Source organism: Battus philenor, unplaced genomic scaffold (assembly GCF_028537555.1).
Source record: "Battus philenor isolate CCGP_79_NKW_IND1 unplaced genomic scaffold, ilBatPhil1.0.hap1 SCAF_15, whole genome shotgun sequence".
In the NCBI taxonomy this organism is placed as follows: Eukaryota; Metazoa; Arthropoda; class Insecta; order Lepidoptera; family Papilionidae; genus Battus; species Battus philenor.
This window is the reverse complement of record NW_027181677.1, coordinates 9,432,622-9,448,635: the sequence shown is the minus strand read 5'-3', so window position 1 is coordinate 9,448,635 and position 16,014 is coordinate 9,432,622. Positions and strand designations below refer to the sequence as shown.

At 35.0% G+C, this 16,014-nt stretch overlaps 1 protein-coding gene across 1 annotated transcript; it reads right to left on the bottom strand.

The window, feature by feature from the left end:
- Positions 1–1,396: 1,396 nt before the first annotated feature.
- On the bottom strand, positions 1,397–14,717 carry Prp6 (pre-mRNA processing factor 6). Its single transcript, XM_068761526.1, has 17 exons — positions 14,518–14,717; positions 14,372–14,431; positions 14,180–14,303; positions 13,737–13,867; positions 12,991–13,250; positions 11,997–12,257; positions 11,083–11,276; positions 9,909–10,179; positions 8,989–9,125; positions 8,077–8,154; positions 7,304–7,520; positions 4,929–5,092; positions 4,648–4,824; positions 3,612–3,745; positions 3,129–3,279; positions 2,714–2,824; positions 1,397–2,145 (listed from the first exon to the last, which is right to left on the bottom strand). The coding sequence occupies exons 1-17, from the start codon at positions 14,610–14,612 to the stop codon at positions 1,921–1,923; spliced, it is 2,790 nt and encodes a 929-aa protein (XP_068617627.1). The 5' UTR covers positions 14,613–14,717; the 3' UTR covers positions 1,397–1,920.
- Between the last annotated feature and the right edge of the window lie 1,297 nt (positions 14,718–16,014).

The window sequence follows — 16,014 nt, the reverse complement described above, 5'->3', positions numbered from 1 at the left end:
TGTACTTAATTAAGCTTATAGTATAATATTATATACTATAAATGCAGATAATTTTCCCAATTTGATCACAAAAGTTTGATGCTCGAAGTTAATTAGTAATTAAATTAATTAAGACTGAAACTTTTTGTACGTTAGGATTTTAATTTTTTTTCATTGGTGGCGTAGAATATTACGCAAAATTAAAAAAAAAAACGTTTTGAGACATTACTAGAAGATTTATTAAATTTAATGCGATTGTTATTAATGCCATCGTTATCTTTTTGGATTCTTATAGATGTTATTCAAACACGGCAAATATCTAACAATGATTGAAATCAATTTTAATAAGACCATCTTTAAATCGATTAACTTCGAGGAGTATGTTATCATACAGATAGGAAACGTATTATTCGCTTACGATGAACCTCATAAAAAACCTCCAGGTCAGCTAGAGAGTTTTTCGCTGCGAGATCGAATTAGAAATGAGGAGATCCACAGAAAAACTAAGGTCACAAATTTTCGCGGGTACATGAGCCAGTAGACGGCGTGGGTAGGGTTCCCACAAGGTGGACCAACGGCAAAGAGCCGCAAAAAATCGCTGGATGTAGGCAGCGCAATATCGGCGATGTTCGGAGAAGGCCTATACCGTTCAATGTGCATCTATCGGCTGAGAGAAAAAGAAGATGGCGAATGCCTGAAGTGTTTTAGTTTAAAAATAAATATTTTATCGGTTCAGAAAAATGGTAATTTTTATATAGCAAGAATGTTAATAAAATGGATATGTATCTTAAAGGGGATAATGTATTATGTTTTTATTGGAAAATAAAACTAATATTCATCCTTTAGCATTTAAACTTATTTTGAGCTAATTACTGTACCTAAATATAAACAATTAATTAAATAAGAAAGGACCAATATCTAGCCACCTCCGCACATGCAGTGGTTGTCGTGCATGAAAGTGCACCGCCCGCCAGCCCGCTCGTAAATGCGCATGCGACAGACAATGCCAACCACACAACCGCCACCGTAAATTCTGCTGCTCTGCTGGCGGGCGGTGCACTTTCATGCACGACAACCACTGCATGTGCGGAGGTGGCTAGATATTGGTCCTTTCTTATTTAGGATGGACTTCCGCAATGTAACGCCTGAATCCATTAAATAATTAATTAAATGAACAAAGGCAATTAACTAAATAATGACTATTTTTTTGTCTGGCAAATGAAGTCAAAAAATACATGTTACTACATGTATAACATACTAAAAACATAAATCATAACAATTTTCTCTGATAAGCAAATGGATACAAAGAGAATTGTTTTTGAAAATAAAATATCATTAATGTTTTTCATCCATTATAGATAATGTTGATAGCAGTTTTTTGTAGTGCCACCGAAACTGCTGTACCGCGCTTAAAAAAATGGGTAAGTTAAGGGTCGAGCACGAAGAGCATAAGAACCAACGTCTTGCCGCGCGCATACCCAGGTGCGGTACAGCGGTTTCGGTAGCTTCACTGTTACTTTGGGATTTAAACAGTAAACTGAAACGATACAATTTTTTATGACATTACCAGAAACGACGGGAACATAAAAATAAACTGCAATATAGTACATAAAAAATTATTGTTATTTTATGAGTAAAACTCGCTTTTTTGCGACCGGATCCTCACTGCTGCAAAATGACATTTGCAGATTCCAGAGGTCCGAGGTGGGAAGGCGCAGAGGGCGCCTAGTCTAAGACCTCTTTTAGAGTAGCGACGCTAGAGGGTCCGACATTTATATAAGACGATTTCATCGGATTCGGAGGCCGCTGAACTCTTCGGCAGAGGTTCCATTGAGTGACTAAACTTAAGGGCCCTCCGAGGGACCTCAACTTAGGCTGTAACTCGTCGATTATACGCGTAAATTTCAGAACTTATTAAAGGATACTTCTTTAACGTATGCATTACGTAGGCACGGGTAAGTTCTTGGCGACCAGTAAAAGGATCTGTTCGGTGCTAAAGCACCAGTTGGCGATGTCTTTGGAGACCCGGCACCAGTACTCTCCGTGGTGTGGCTCGGCCGCCTTACACCGCGTCTTCACGTCCTCCTGCTGTGACTCGTTGCCGTGGAGCAACTCGAATTTGTAGAAAAAGGCCCACGCATCGCCTAAATCTGGATCTATTTTTACCTAAACATATAAAGAGAACGTTTTATACAAGCATTACGTGTAACAACGGGTCTTATTGTAGATATATGGGGAGGTCTATTCTGCAGTAGACGTCCCTCGACTGATATCATGATAAATTATGAATAAAACAGATGAGTGTCAGAGTTTTGAGGTTCTAAGTCGGAGACCAAGAACAGTTGAGCGCAGCGTTGAAAATTCTCATAATAGGTGGATAGGCGACTTAAAGATCATTGGAAAACGGTAGAAGTGGGCTCCTTCTAACCGACCCTGTTGGAAATATTCCGATTTAGGATGCTTCCAACCATTCCTGTAGTAAATAAATTAAATGTCTGTGCCTACCCCCTAGATTTTCTATTTTCTTAACAGGTTGCTAAACGACCTTAAAAAAGCAGTCAATCCAGTCTGTCGCAAACCTGGATATATCTAGCAGTAGACATCTAACGGCTGATCTGATTGATCATAGGCTTTTTTTCTAGATCGTAACAACTTTTAAGTATTCGCCTGAACAAAGTTCAATGAGGGGGTTTACAATATAAGAGTACAATAAGATAGAACAGATAAAACTCACTGTTCGGTTGAACCACTCGCGGCATTTGTTCAGCTTCCTCTCGGTCCAAAACAGCTGCGAGACGGCCAATAGCACGTGTGCGTCGTGCTCGCATTTCTTCAACGCGTCCACCTGATATTCAAAAACCTTTTATTACTTTAAACACTATGAGTATAGAATTATATTCTATGCTAACTGAAATGAAACACTATTGCATTAAGTAAACAACATAGCTGTTTTATGTGGATTGCTTGCGTTCTATATAGACGGACAGATATGACGGTGTTTTATGGTACGGTTTAAAAATCACAGTACCTTGATTTCTAGCATGAATATGAAAGTTAAGAATAACTAAAAATGAATGTTCGTGTAAGTGTTTTGCACAAATGAAGAATTTTACAAGTTAATATCATTGAAAAATATCTCTAAGACTTACACTCTTCGTTTTCCTCTGTGGACGTGACTCCATGAAGATCGCCTCCGCCCAAAGTCGGCCCGCGCTCGGACACTCCTGTAGAGCTTTTGCCATAACAGCGTTCGCTATCTCGGCGCTTCCATTTCGTCTCTCAAGTCGTACACTCTCTAACCTATGAAAAAAATATATATTCATAAACTAAACAACTTTGGCGACGGATTGTGTCCTCGATACAACCCGTCGTTTCTCTGTCAAGATAGGTATGGCGAGGCCACGTAAAAAACCTTTGCAGCAATTTCAAGTACTAGTTGACGTATATATATCTACATCTAGAAAGAGACTCCACAAGTCGCCATAGCAATCTTCGTGTTATAAGTTTATTTATAAAAACAAAATATTATTTTTAAATAATTATTACTATTTTTTAAACAATCTTTCAAAATTGCACATACTTTTGCATATACAAGTAAACGTATAAAATTATTATATATTTCAATAACTTACCATAATTCTGGATTCTTTGGATTTCGTAAACGCGCCTTCTCAAGTACCGATCTCGCTTTAGTAACGTGTTTCAATTTTTCTTCCAGCCGAGAAAGCAGTATCCACATCGGAACGCTAGTTGCGCATTTCTTTAACTGTAAATAGTACATAATTTAGTTACAAAAATGTAGGGATATGTTCACATGTCTTTTTATAATACATTAACAATGCCATATACTTTTGTATTTGGAATTAGACAGAATTAGTAAGCACACCCCTTTTTATTTCTCGCATTAAATTGGACTGAACAAAGTCAGATCAGAAACTGTCAATGTTTGCGAAAGTATTACGGCAATATAATATATAGAATATTTTACTCTTTTATGAATAATTAGGATTTATTAGTAAAAAATAAATATTCGAATGCTTATTTGACTAATATTATACTTTGCTAAATATAGAGACAGCTTCTGAGCTGTGTTACTAATAGATAAATTAACACGTTAACAAGAACAAACTACGGTAGCTTGTTGTCTCACTCGCACAAGCCCGTATAGTTATCTGTCACACTCGCTCATTCGCATCGCGAGATATTTTTGACAAAATTGCTCTCTATAATATGCTAACCGTTACACTTTAGGTATGTATGTATATGCACCTGAATATTCGATTTCTGATTATTCATAAAAAATACTTTCAATGATATATTTTGAATAGTCATAAAGGCCGGTAGACGCGGCGTGGGTAGGCCCTCAACCGGATTGACCGACGATATAGTTAAAGTCGTTAGAACTGAATGAGGACAGAGCAAGACTGGTCGTCGTGACGGTCCAGGAGGTGGCCCGTGCCTTGCAGCGGACGTCTATCAGATAAAATCATGACGATGACTCATAAATGGACATGCACAGGACCCCAAAGGGGGACAGAAGACCTGTTTAAGGTTATTAGAAGACGCTTGATACAGGCCGGTTCCAACCGGTTATATTTATACTCTTTGTTTGAGACCTGTGTCCAAACGGTAGACGTCTTACAGCTGAAATAGTAATAAGGCACTTACTCCCTGCGTGTACGTGTTGTGCGCATCGTCGTCTTTGGCCATCTGTTCCTCGATTTGTCCCTTCATCATGTGCAACTTGGCATAGTCTCCGAATACCTTTATCGCCTCTTCCAGTAGTTTAAGCGCCTCGTCCAGATTATTCAAGGCCCATTCCAGTCTTGCAGATTTTATCATAACCTAAATGGAAATAAAAATAATTTTATAATAATATAAATATTTAATGGGTTGACTGTCTAAAACGGTTCGAATCTCACAGGAATATGAATCAATGGAATACTCACCCTGGGCGTAGGGGCTGAAGCACGAGCCTTGGCCAATAAGCGCCTCGCTCTGTCGTATTCTTTATTTTCACTTTCCAATTTCACAGCAGCCAACCAGATCTCCTCCGAGTTTGGATTTGCTTGGAAAGCCAACGACAATATACCTCTCGCAGCGGGTACATCACCTGAAATAAATTAAAAGTACTAACCTTACTAAAGCTATTTGATTATTCAGTGAAAATAAATTACAAAAGTTATTTTAGTAAATCGAATAAGAATATTTCAAAGATAATATACAAGATTAGGTATAGACATAAAAGCTTTAGAGGTGAATAAACATATAGCTCATTTGAATATGTATATATATTAGGACCTTGAATAAGTTCTCGCTGTTTTTTTTAAAAAAAAAAAAAATATTTAAAATACAATGCTTACAATGACATTACTCAAAGTATTGTCCATCATTAAAGACCACTTTCTCCCTCTATCTGTCTGGTAGCAATTGAATCCCTCGTCGGAAAAATGACATCTTTCGAGGCAATCCATGAATTAAGCCATTTTTCGGCTTCTTCAAATAAATGGAAGCGCTGCTCGCTTAAACCGTGCGCCATCGACCGAAACAAGTGGTAATCGGAGGGGGCTATGTCCGGTGAATACGGCGGGTGGGGTAAAACTTCCATTGAAGTGTTTCCTGGTAAGTTTTGACTGGTTTTGCCACATGTGGCCGAGCATTATCATGTAATAAAATCACTTTGTCGTGTCTCTGCTCGTATAGTGGCCGCTTTTCTTTCAGAGCGCGACTCAAACGCATCAACTGAAGTCGATAGCGAGCTCCCGTGATAGTTTCATTAGGTTTAAGCAGCTCATAATAAATTACGCCCCGCTGATCCCACCAAATGCAGAGAAGAAGCTTAGAACCATGGATATTTGGTTTAGGCGACGATGTTGATGCGTGACTCGGTATACCCCACGATTTTTTTCGCTTTGGATTGTCGTAGTGAATCCACTTTTCATCCCCAGTGACGATACGGTGCAGAAAACCTTTTCTCTTTTGTCGTTGAAGCAACAATTCACACATGAGAAAACGTCGCTCTACGTCTCTCGGCTTCAACTCATACGGCACCCAATGTCCTTACTTTTGAATCATTCCTAACGCTTTTAAACGTTTTGAAACTGTTGACGCATCTACTTGTAACGTTTTCCCAAGTTCTACTAACGTCTGACATGGATCTTCTTCAAGCAATGCCTCCAATTTTTTGTCTTCAAATTATGTCGGTGCTCCAGAACGCTCTTTGTCTTCAAGGTCAAAATCATTACTTTTGAAGCGCCTAAACCAGTCTGCACATTGTATTAGACAAAGCATTGTCACCATATGTCTCAACGAGAATTCTGTGTGCTTCTGCTGCAGATTTTTTCTGAATAAAGCAGTGCAATAAAATTCCCCGCAAAAACACTTTATTTGGCACAAAAGTACACATTTTCACAAAAGGCAAATAAATATGTAGTTGACACTGTGGTAAACTCTATTCTACTATAATTTGAGGTTACATATAGCACTACTTTGGTGATTTGTTACCATACGAAATTCCAGGCACAGAGTGCCGCAACGCCATCTTTCAAAAAACAGCGAGAACTTATTCAAGGTCCCAATAATAAATAACGTAGTGCGTAAAAGGCGAATCAAAATTCGGATCACTAAACATTAAAATTACCTGTATATATTATTTTTGGAGCTAAAATGGACGTCTCCAATTTCTTAATATTATTTAAAAAATATATTTTGATGTGAGTTTTACATATTTATGTTTTGCATTATTGTATTTATTGTTAAAATAATATCAGAAACATCGGTGTTTTAAAAATAATCGGTATTAAAACTGGAGCGAAAAATAATACCGAAACAAATTCCGGATACTCTATTATACTATCTATATTCGGGTTAATAAAACGTCCTTTCACCACTTTTCTAAGTAAGTAGAAAAGCACAGATGACTATAAAATTGTAAAGTTTTGTTTACATGTGCCTATTTAATAACTGGTTCTTCGCATATTAATAATTAAATACTCACTGTTTTCTTTTTGTGGTATTACATATCATATAAGGTTCAACAACTTGTTTTTTTTCTAAATTTCATTTGAAGTTATATAAAGAATTCAGTACACGAATAAAAGTTACACAGATAGCTCTGTGGATTGACAAGTTATACTGGCAGTGAGCAGGCCACCAAGAGGAGAATAGATGGCGGCTGGGGCTTTACGCTTTTGGAGTGGAGATGTATACCTACAAGGTGGCTGCTTCCTGCCTATCTTGGAAATCTACCAGGATGGCTTATGTCCAGCAGCGAAGGATCCAAAGTAGTAGTAGTAAATGGTGATAATGACGAAAACCAACTTACCTGCCAACCACTTAGACTTGGCTCCCATAAGCCACAGTACTTCAGACTTGGGACAATGCGCCACGGCTCTCTGGAGTAAGGACTCGAGGCTGGCTCGAGTTCCGTGTTGTTTCTCAAGGTAAGCCGCCCGCAGCCATATTGATTTTTTGGAAGGGAACACAGATAAGGCGTATCCGTATACAGCTCGCGCGCATTCGTAGGCGCCCTCGTTCGCACACTGATGAAAAACAAATTGTCAATATTGGAATCATTGATCGCTATTACTTTCCGATGCCAGGCGGCTGCAACACTTACAAGTAGTTATATTATTAAAAGGCAATTTTTTAAGAAACTTTTTTTTAAAACTTTTATAAAATTTCTTTTTGCCTTCAGTTGAAAATTTAATAAATTTTTTAAAAGAAAATTAACGTAAATATGCATTAGTCTATTCAGTTTTAAGGGTATGGAATGGAGACCACAGACCGGCAAGCTTATCGAAAGACCATAACAAGATCCATACACAAGTTGAATGGACAACTTTCCTATAGTCGTCTATTAGAAACCTATAGGCGAGACTTTGGTGCAGCAGATGATGATGATCCTATATCTGATCATAATCTTTGTGATGGATAAGAATGCTCCTATATTAATTGGTCATAGTAACTTATTCATGAAGGAATCATATTACATAGATAAAGACCAACAGAAAAGATATGAGCAGCAGCGATTACGATTATATTAATTGATCGAATAATGTGAAATGCTAATAGGATATAGTTTGATTAATGACTTACAGCTTCAGCATCCTCCATCCACGTGTGTTTCTGGTCTTCGGGTTCAATTCCATGTCCGATAACAGAACGAATGATAGCCTATAAGAAAATTATATTAGTGAAATGAGAAACTGTAACCTCTCAAGGCATATCATACATCTTAATATATTGTTACATATATGCTTGGCTTCAGATATGAATGTCTGTCTCTAGTAAAAAGAACTCATGGAAAAATCCAAGCTTGTAATACTTCAAATATATTCTCTTTCTATTTCACGTCCTCAAAGAGGTCTAACGTAAAATGTCGTAAGCGTCATAATAAACTTTAGCTGTCTAAGATGATAATCTATTAATTATTGTAAGAATGAACATTCACATATTTAATATGTTTTGTGAAAAAAAACCTAGTTAAAGAGTTTCTTGTACAGGATGGATTGCAGTCTGGGTGTTGACAAGTTGCAGTGCAAGCTACAGATTGCCGTCGGAGACTCAAGATTCTGACATGACTAGCAAATGCGCAGGACGTTCATCCGCAAGGTGGCCAAGAAACCTTGTTAAGGTTGTAGGTAGAGGCTAGATCAGTATTTCCCAACCTGTTGCCATACCCTAAGCCTTTCTAAAACTCTTACGCCTCCCTATGTAACATACATCATTTCAATATTAAAGCGATAGGGTTAAACTAGTGTAGAGTGCATTTTCAAATTGCTCCCCGTTAACAATCAAATTGGCCCCTCGTGGGGCGTAGACCGAACATTGGGAAGCACTGTGCTAGATGCTAGCCACTTCCAAATGGCCCTTTTGGAAATTTATGTACGATGCCCATGTCCAGCAGTAAACATCCTGAGACTAAAACAATTATAATAATTAAACGTTTGTTAGTCCTCAATATAGAAACTTGTGCTATATATTAATAACCATTGGCAATATTCACACCTGACAAGTATTAACCGCTCCGGATTTCTCTGCCTCCATAGCTTCCTTGAACCAGTGCTCCCGGTTTATCTCAACACCATTTGCGCTGAGAGATGTTATTGCACGATCAATAATCTTCTCCACCATATGAGTATTACCTTAAATGTAAAAAATTATCTGAATATATTGTTATCTAAATACATCATATACATTTTTGACAAGCTTGAACATTGTCGATTTTCTTATATAATCATAAACCGAAAAAAAATTATACTTTAAATATTAATGCATTAATCATAGCAAAAATGGCATTATAATGTTGTATAATTAAAAACATGTTAATATATTTCTTCCAAAGTATTTATTCATTTTTATAACATCTAAAAATATAATTTTGGTTATAGAAGAGCAAGGTCTCCTGATATAGGCACCTATGATTAAAGGAGGTTCCGGCGACATGTTGAACATTATTAATATTATTAAAAATCAATTGCGTATTATTATCACTATACAGCATAGCTTAACACTATAAGAAAAATATTATAGATACAAACAAGGATTATAAATTATACTCCTGGTCTTTTTATCTGATATGAGCCATTGTTCTTTCACCGAAATGTTTTGCTTGTTTGTTATGGGACGATCTCGATTTTACTTCAGATCTCGGTTATTGAGACATTTATAGCCTAGCCAAAATATCTTAAATAAGCTAACGATGCGCTATCTCACGTATATAAATATATATATATATATACACATATATATATATGTATGTATGTATATATATATATATATATATATATATATATATACATAACGCGTCAACCGCAAGTTCAAGTAATAAGTCATCATGTCAGTTGATAGACGCCTACTGAACGGCAATCTTGCCCGCATCTAAATTACTGTGATGATGATATTTGTAACAACATTTTAAAACTCACCATGAGCTTCTTCCAGTTTAGCTGCAGTTACCCAAATCTGTCTGTCTGTTGGAATATTTTCGCGAGCTTTATTCAAAACTTTTCTAGCATTTTCGTAAGTTTCTAGACGTGCTAAGGCCAGCCAAAGCTCTACACTGGTTGGACAACACTCTACTGCTCTGGAAAGAAGAATGCGTGCATCTTCTGGATTTTCCAACTCAACAGCGGCTTTCCATAAACGCACTGAATTAGGAATGTGCTCCAAAGCTTTGCGATAGACACGACGTTTCGCCTGAAAAAAGATGAAGAAAAAATCTGTTTCATTTATTTATTTATTTAATATTATTCATTGTACACCCTAGGATACATTTGAATAGTTTCATAATAATAAACAATAAAGTACAATGGGCGGTCTTATCACACAAGGCAATCTCTTACAGGCAGCCATAGTATGGAAAAGGTAGAAGTATAAATAATAGGTGGTTAACATATACAAAACATACATAGACATACATATATTTGTATGTAATATATTTACTTATAGCATGTAATGCATATTACGGTTCATTACATATTATCAAACATATTAGGATTGCACTTGCCCCAGAAAGAAAATATTGATAAATAAATAAATTTATCTTAGAAATAATAATGAATTAATTAAAGCCTTTTAAATTTTTTTATCGTACTCAGTGTTTTAAAACCCAAAAAAATTTTAAATCGTTATGCTCTCTTGTTGTTGTTGTAAGCATGAAACCTTTGAAATTTTTCATTTGTTTCTAATCATCCTGTTTAAAGTGATTACTCTGAAATATGTCAAATTTATTTTTCCTATTGGAAGGCGACAGATAAAGTCTATAGGGTTCAAGGGTCTATCAGGGTAATAATTTCTTTTTTATACAACAATCTAAATTTCGAAAAAGTTTTTTCTTACTATATTATCATTGTGTTATTTCTTTCTGAAACCATTGATTTTCTGTTAGAGTGTACCAAATGTTAACTGGCATCACATAATATTGGTTAATGTTATTTCTTAATTAGTAAAATCGTCAATAACACTTTTGTTCTACTTTTTGAATTAGACTCCATGATGGAACTCTACATAATTTTTTGCAATAGACACAAATTTTTATGTGGTGTGCTTCCCTAGTAAATATGTATAATTATAACAAAGATAATGTGATATTATTCCTACCTTAGTTTCCTGCTCTAAATCTGCTGCTTTGACCCAAATTCTGACACTGTGTGGAAGGTTCCTTGCAGCATGAGCTATAACAGCTCTTGCGGTATCGCTTGGCTGTAGCCGAGCTGCCTCCAGCCATAACTCCTCACTGCTGGGGTTCACCTCACAGCCCTTCATTATCAAATTACGGGCGGATTGCACCTTGCCTAATGAAGGAATATAAATATAATATTATGAAATACAATAAATAAAAATCATTAAAAAATATTTCAAAAAATGTATATTCCTACAAAATTCATGTCTCTAAGTCATATGGTTGTAGAGATATCTCGATTATCACATATACATCTTGTTGTATTTTATCACATTAAAATGAAGAGAGGTGATTACACACAAAGAATATTCAAAAAAAATCCATTTTTTAAACCATCTGATTAATGTTAGCAAAAATTTGAGGAATTGAGACAACATTGAGAAAGGAAATTGACCTTGATTTTTCTTAATTTGGTTAATATTTAGCAGAGGACTTATTTAAAGTTAAAGTATTTGCTTAATATGGAAAGAACTTCCAAAAAATTCTGAATGTAAATGGGAGAGTGAGACTGTTAACTAAGCCTGCCTGCGTGAGCACAAGTAAAAAATCATAACAATATCTCATTGAAGCTAAAAATGACTTCAATAAGTATGCAACCCAGTGTCTGCTATCTGGTAATATTTCCATAGTAAATGTAGTAAAGTGCCACCAAAACTGCTGTACCACACCTTAGTTGTGCACATGGCGAACAAGGGGAGTATTGGCTGCTCAATTCTGTCAATGCTTGTAGTAATGCCACTCATGTTCTTACTTCCTTGCCCCATTTCAGTAGCACTTACACTATACATCACATCAATAAATTGTGCAATTAGCATTAGCCATTATATGTTACCTGTAACTTCCTCCAGTCGTGCACTAGCAATCCATGCAGGGGGATGATTTGGATTTGTTTCTCTAACCGACTTCAACAACAAACGGGCCTTTTTGATATCATTAATATCTCCACCATAAGTTGGAATCATAGACTGCAAGTCTGTTAAATAGCCTTTAGGGTCAACAACTGTTTGACCAGTAACTGAATCTGACACTTGGGAGAGCTTTACTGTCATAAGTGTGTTTCTTGCTTGTCCTATCTTTCTTAAATCCAAGTCACCTGGGGAAACAAGAGAACATAATTTTTTAAAAATAATATAACAAACCATTGTTGACAGTATTTTATTGTAATGTCACACACAATAACAATGAGTGACAATATTGATGAAGATGAACTGTTTTTAAAAATAAAAGAAGATGCAGAAATAGCAGTACTTAAAAAGATGATCTGTAATAAAAGTAAAGTAAAATAATAGTAAAATAAATAAAAGGCCATATAAGAAATCACATCAAATAAAGTTTCTCCAAAATATATTTAATAAATAGAAAATACATCAGAGGTGGCCAAGCTCTTTCATCAAAGCCATTTTTCAAATTAGAATATTTTTTGGAGCCATAATTAAATAGGTATTTAAAAGGAAGGGAAAGAATTTCAAATATTTTTTTTTAATAATTAAAGCAAATTATGTTTATTGAAAACATGAATAAAGTATATTTGTTAGAAAATTGCAATAAGTATTTCACATCTGTTATCCCTAAATTGTCATTTCAAAAACATGAAATTTTGACTATTTTTTATATATAAACATAAAAATAATGTAGAAACTTGGATATGTTAAATAATCTTGCTAACAATTTTTTTTTGCAAATGAACTTTCAAAGAGCCACATGCGGCTTGCAAGATACAGGTTGCCATTTCTCGATATTAGACTTTTAAGGTACTTTAGATGGGAACAAATAGTATTTTAGTACAGTGCTCTACACCTATATTCACATTAAAAAATAGAGTTTACCTGATGGTGTAAGCATGCCAGGGGTCGTAACACCAGGCATCATTGAAGCAAGACCAGATCCTGGGTCAATAGATGAGCTGGACTCTCCACCAAGGTTTCTTGAGAGCACGCTGTCTGGTAATGGTGTAAATTTCTCAGCACGAGGATTCCTTTGTTTCCTATTTCGAGCATCACCTACTTCTGGTATAGCTGCCCACTCATCTTCTGTCACAACCTTAAGTTCTCTTTTTAAGTCTGAAAATTGCTGTTGAATTTTTGGTCTGGAAATAAAAAAAAATTAATAATAATTTGTAATGATCTTGTATGATCCCATGGTAAATGTTATTATTTATTACTAATACTTTAATGGTTACATTTATTGGCTTTGAACTAGGAAGATTAGTATCATCATAATCACTTCAGTCATAGACCTCTCCTAAAGATTACTATTAATTTTGGTACTTTTTTGGAATATTCATATTTTTACTAACTTTTTTGTGACTTAATTTGATTTTTTATTTCAAAATTTAACTATAAAAAATTAACTCATCCAATTTTAATTCTTTCGATTTAGGTCCATAGATAGATAATTTGAAATGAAAATTTATTTTTTAATTGTAATTTATTTATATTTATACAGCATGCTGGATGATTAAACAAACCCTTTTCTATATGTTTAACATGACTTTTCTAAATTCTATATCACTTTAAAATTTGGGAAACGAAAGTAACCCCTAAAAGATAAAAAAAAAATTGAAAATGTTTACCTTTCTTGGCGATATCTCTCCAAGTCTTCTTTAAGTCGTTTCTCTCTATACTCTTTCCTCTTTTCGTCCATTCTTTTGTCAATAGATTCATATATTGCATCAGCTTCTGCATCATCTTTGTCATAAGGATCCTATAAAATTATAAAGACACAAAAAATTGAATTCCCATAAATCATTTATCTCTTGTGTTTTTTAAATAAATTTATTTTTGCCTGAAGTGTTAGTCAAGAGAAGACTCATAATATTCAATTTATGCTGATTAAAGTATAAAACCTAATATACCCATTTGGTGCGAAATTTCCAACATTTCCTAAATAAATAGGTTAATATCATTTACATTGTGTACAAAATTTCTTTTAATTTTATACTGCACCATATATCTTAATGTTATAAATATTGCCACAAGCAAAAACAAGGTTAATATGAAATAATTTCCTTCTTACTTTTGAGAACAGTGACCCACTATATCCAGAGAATTCGTCATAGTTTGAATCGTTCAAATCTTCATCATCATCCTCTTCTTCTGTTTTCTTACGCTTTGCTGCTGGAGGAGCATGTCGATCGTCACTGAAAAAAAGTACATTTTTTTAGTTTATAGTAATGGATTTTTATAATAAAAGGTTCTAAATACTTACGAAACATCATTAGCATCTCTGGCGGGCCCGATGTCCGACCGTGTAGTAAATCCAGTTGCACTGAAATAAATTAAAAGAAAATATGTAGGTGATAGCAATTTTAGGATTAAATTAAATCATGTATGTATACATTTAAGTAACTTTACCCTCGACCAACACCAGCGACATAACCTAAAGGAGCGGGAATACCCAAAAAGTGTTTTTTATTTTTATTAACGAATGCTTGCGGTGGTACTGACATATTGAGACTCAAACTATTTTCGAAATTTTATTAAAAATTATACTCCACCTCAAGAACAAATAGTGCTTTGGCTTTTAAAGCAAATACACAGTAAATAATAATATAACTCTGTCAAGTTGACGTTTGAGGTAGCTGTCAACGTGATATGCAACTGTCATTCATCAAGTCGCTTCATTTTAAGCATTCACTAATAGTTACTGCAAGCATATTAAAATTGTGATAAAAATTTAGTTAAATGAGAATACTATATAATATTTGACAAAATCAGCTGCCATTACTCATGTTCGCTTATTTATAATTTTTTTTAGTTATTAAGTGCCGACAAAACTTTAAGCTTAACACTAATCTATATTTATTAAAATAAATTTTACCTATTCTCCCGATAACATTATAGCTGCATGCAATTATGAAAAGTTTCGGCTTTCTCGCGCATGTTTGAAACATGATTAAAGCGTTTCGAAGGACAGCTTAAGCAAAGACCTCCCTTTGGGATCTCTTACCCACCAACCACTCTTTCAAGTGTCCTATGCGAACTTAAAGCTAGGCGCCCTTTGATTAAATAAACAATTTACTAGCCAGCATCAAGACTGCCGTAGGATTTTCTGTGCTAATCTACACTTTATTAGGGCATAATAAGTTTAATGATATTCACTCATTCTTTCTGCTGAAGCCGACATTGATAGCCTTGCGGACTGTTACAATTTTGTCGAAATAAGTTCGCGGGAACAGAGTGGTCCGCGAACTAAAATGACATTCACTGAAGTCGCTAACTTTAAACTGTATGCCAGAGGTTCTAGATTTTTCTTTGCTCATTGACCATTTTCGAAGTTTAACTGGTTCCGGTGGACCTCCTGAACAAACCGTCGGCTAATGAATATGGAACGCGCCAGTTATAACAAACGACAGTCCTTGAGCTCCTTAAATATTTTAGTTCTACATATCAAAAGCAAATAAATTTTTGAGAATCTTCTGCACAGTGAGTGTTCAATTTTTTTTATACGCCAAAGTAGTCACATCTTGTTATTGTTTTTATGGATATTCTTATAACAGTTGCTGGCAAAGACAATGAATTTCGAATAAAAACATTTGATTTTTGGTGTGATACATTAACGTAATACAATTACCATGAAGCGTTAATGAGCCCCCCTTATCTTTAAGAATATGCGTACCACATATTAGAAATCGCTATGCTGGGTGATTGTAAATTCTTATTACTGACTTTATAGTTAATTTTTTTATAAAAAGTTTGTATGACATGGTATTTCTGAATATTTTAAAATGAGTAATTTATTTGAAACCGGAGTTTCTAGATACGATTGGTTGTTATGGTTTCTCTTTAGAGTTATTTTGATCTTGCATAAAATATCAGTCACACTATACATTCAAGTAGTAGAATGTACGG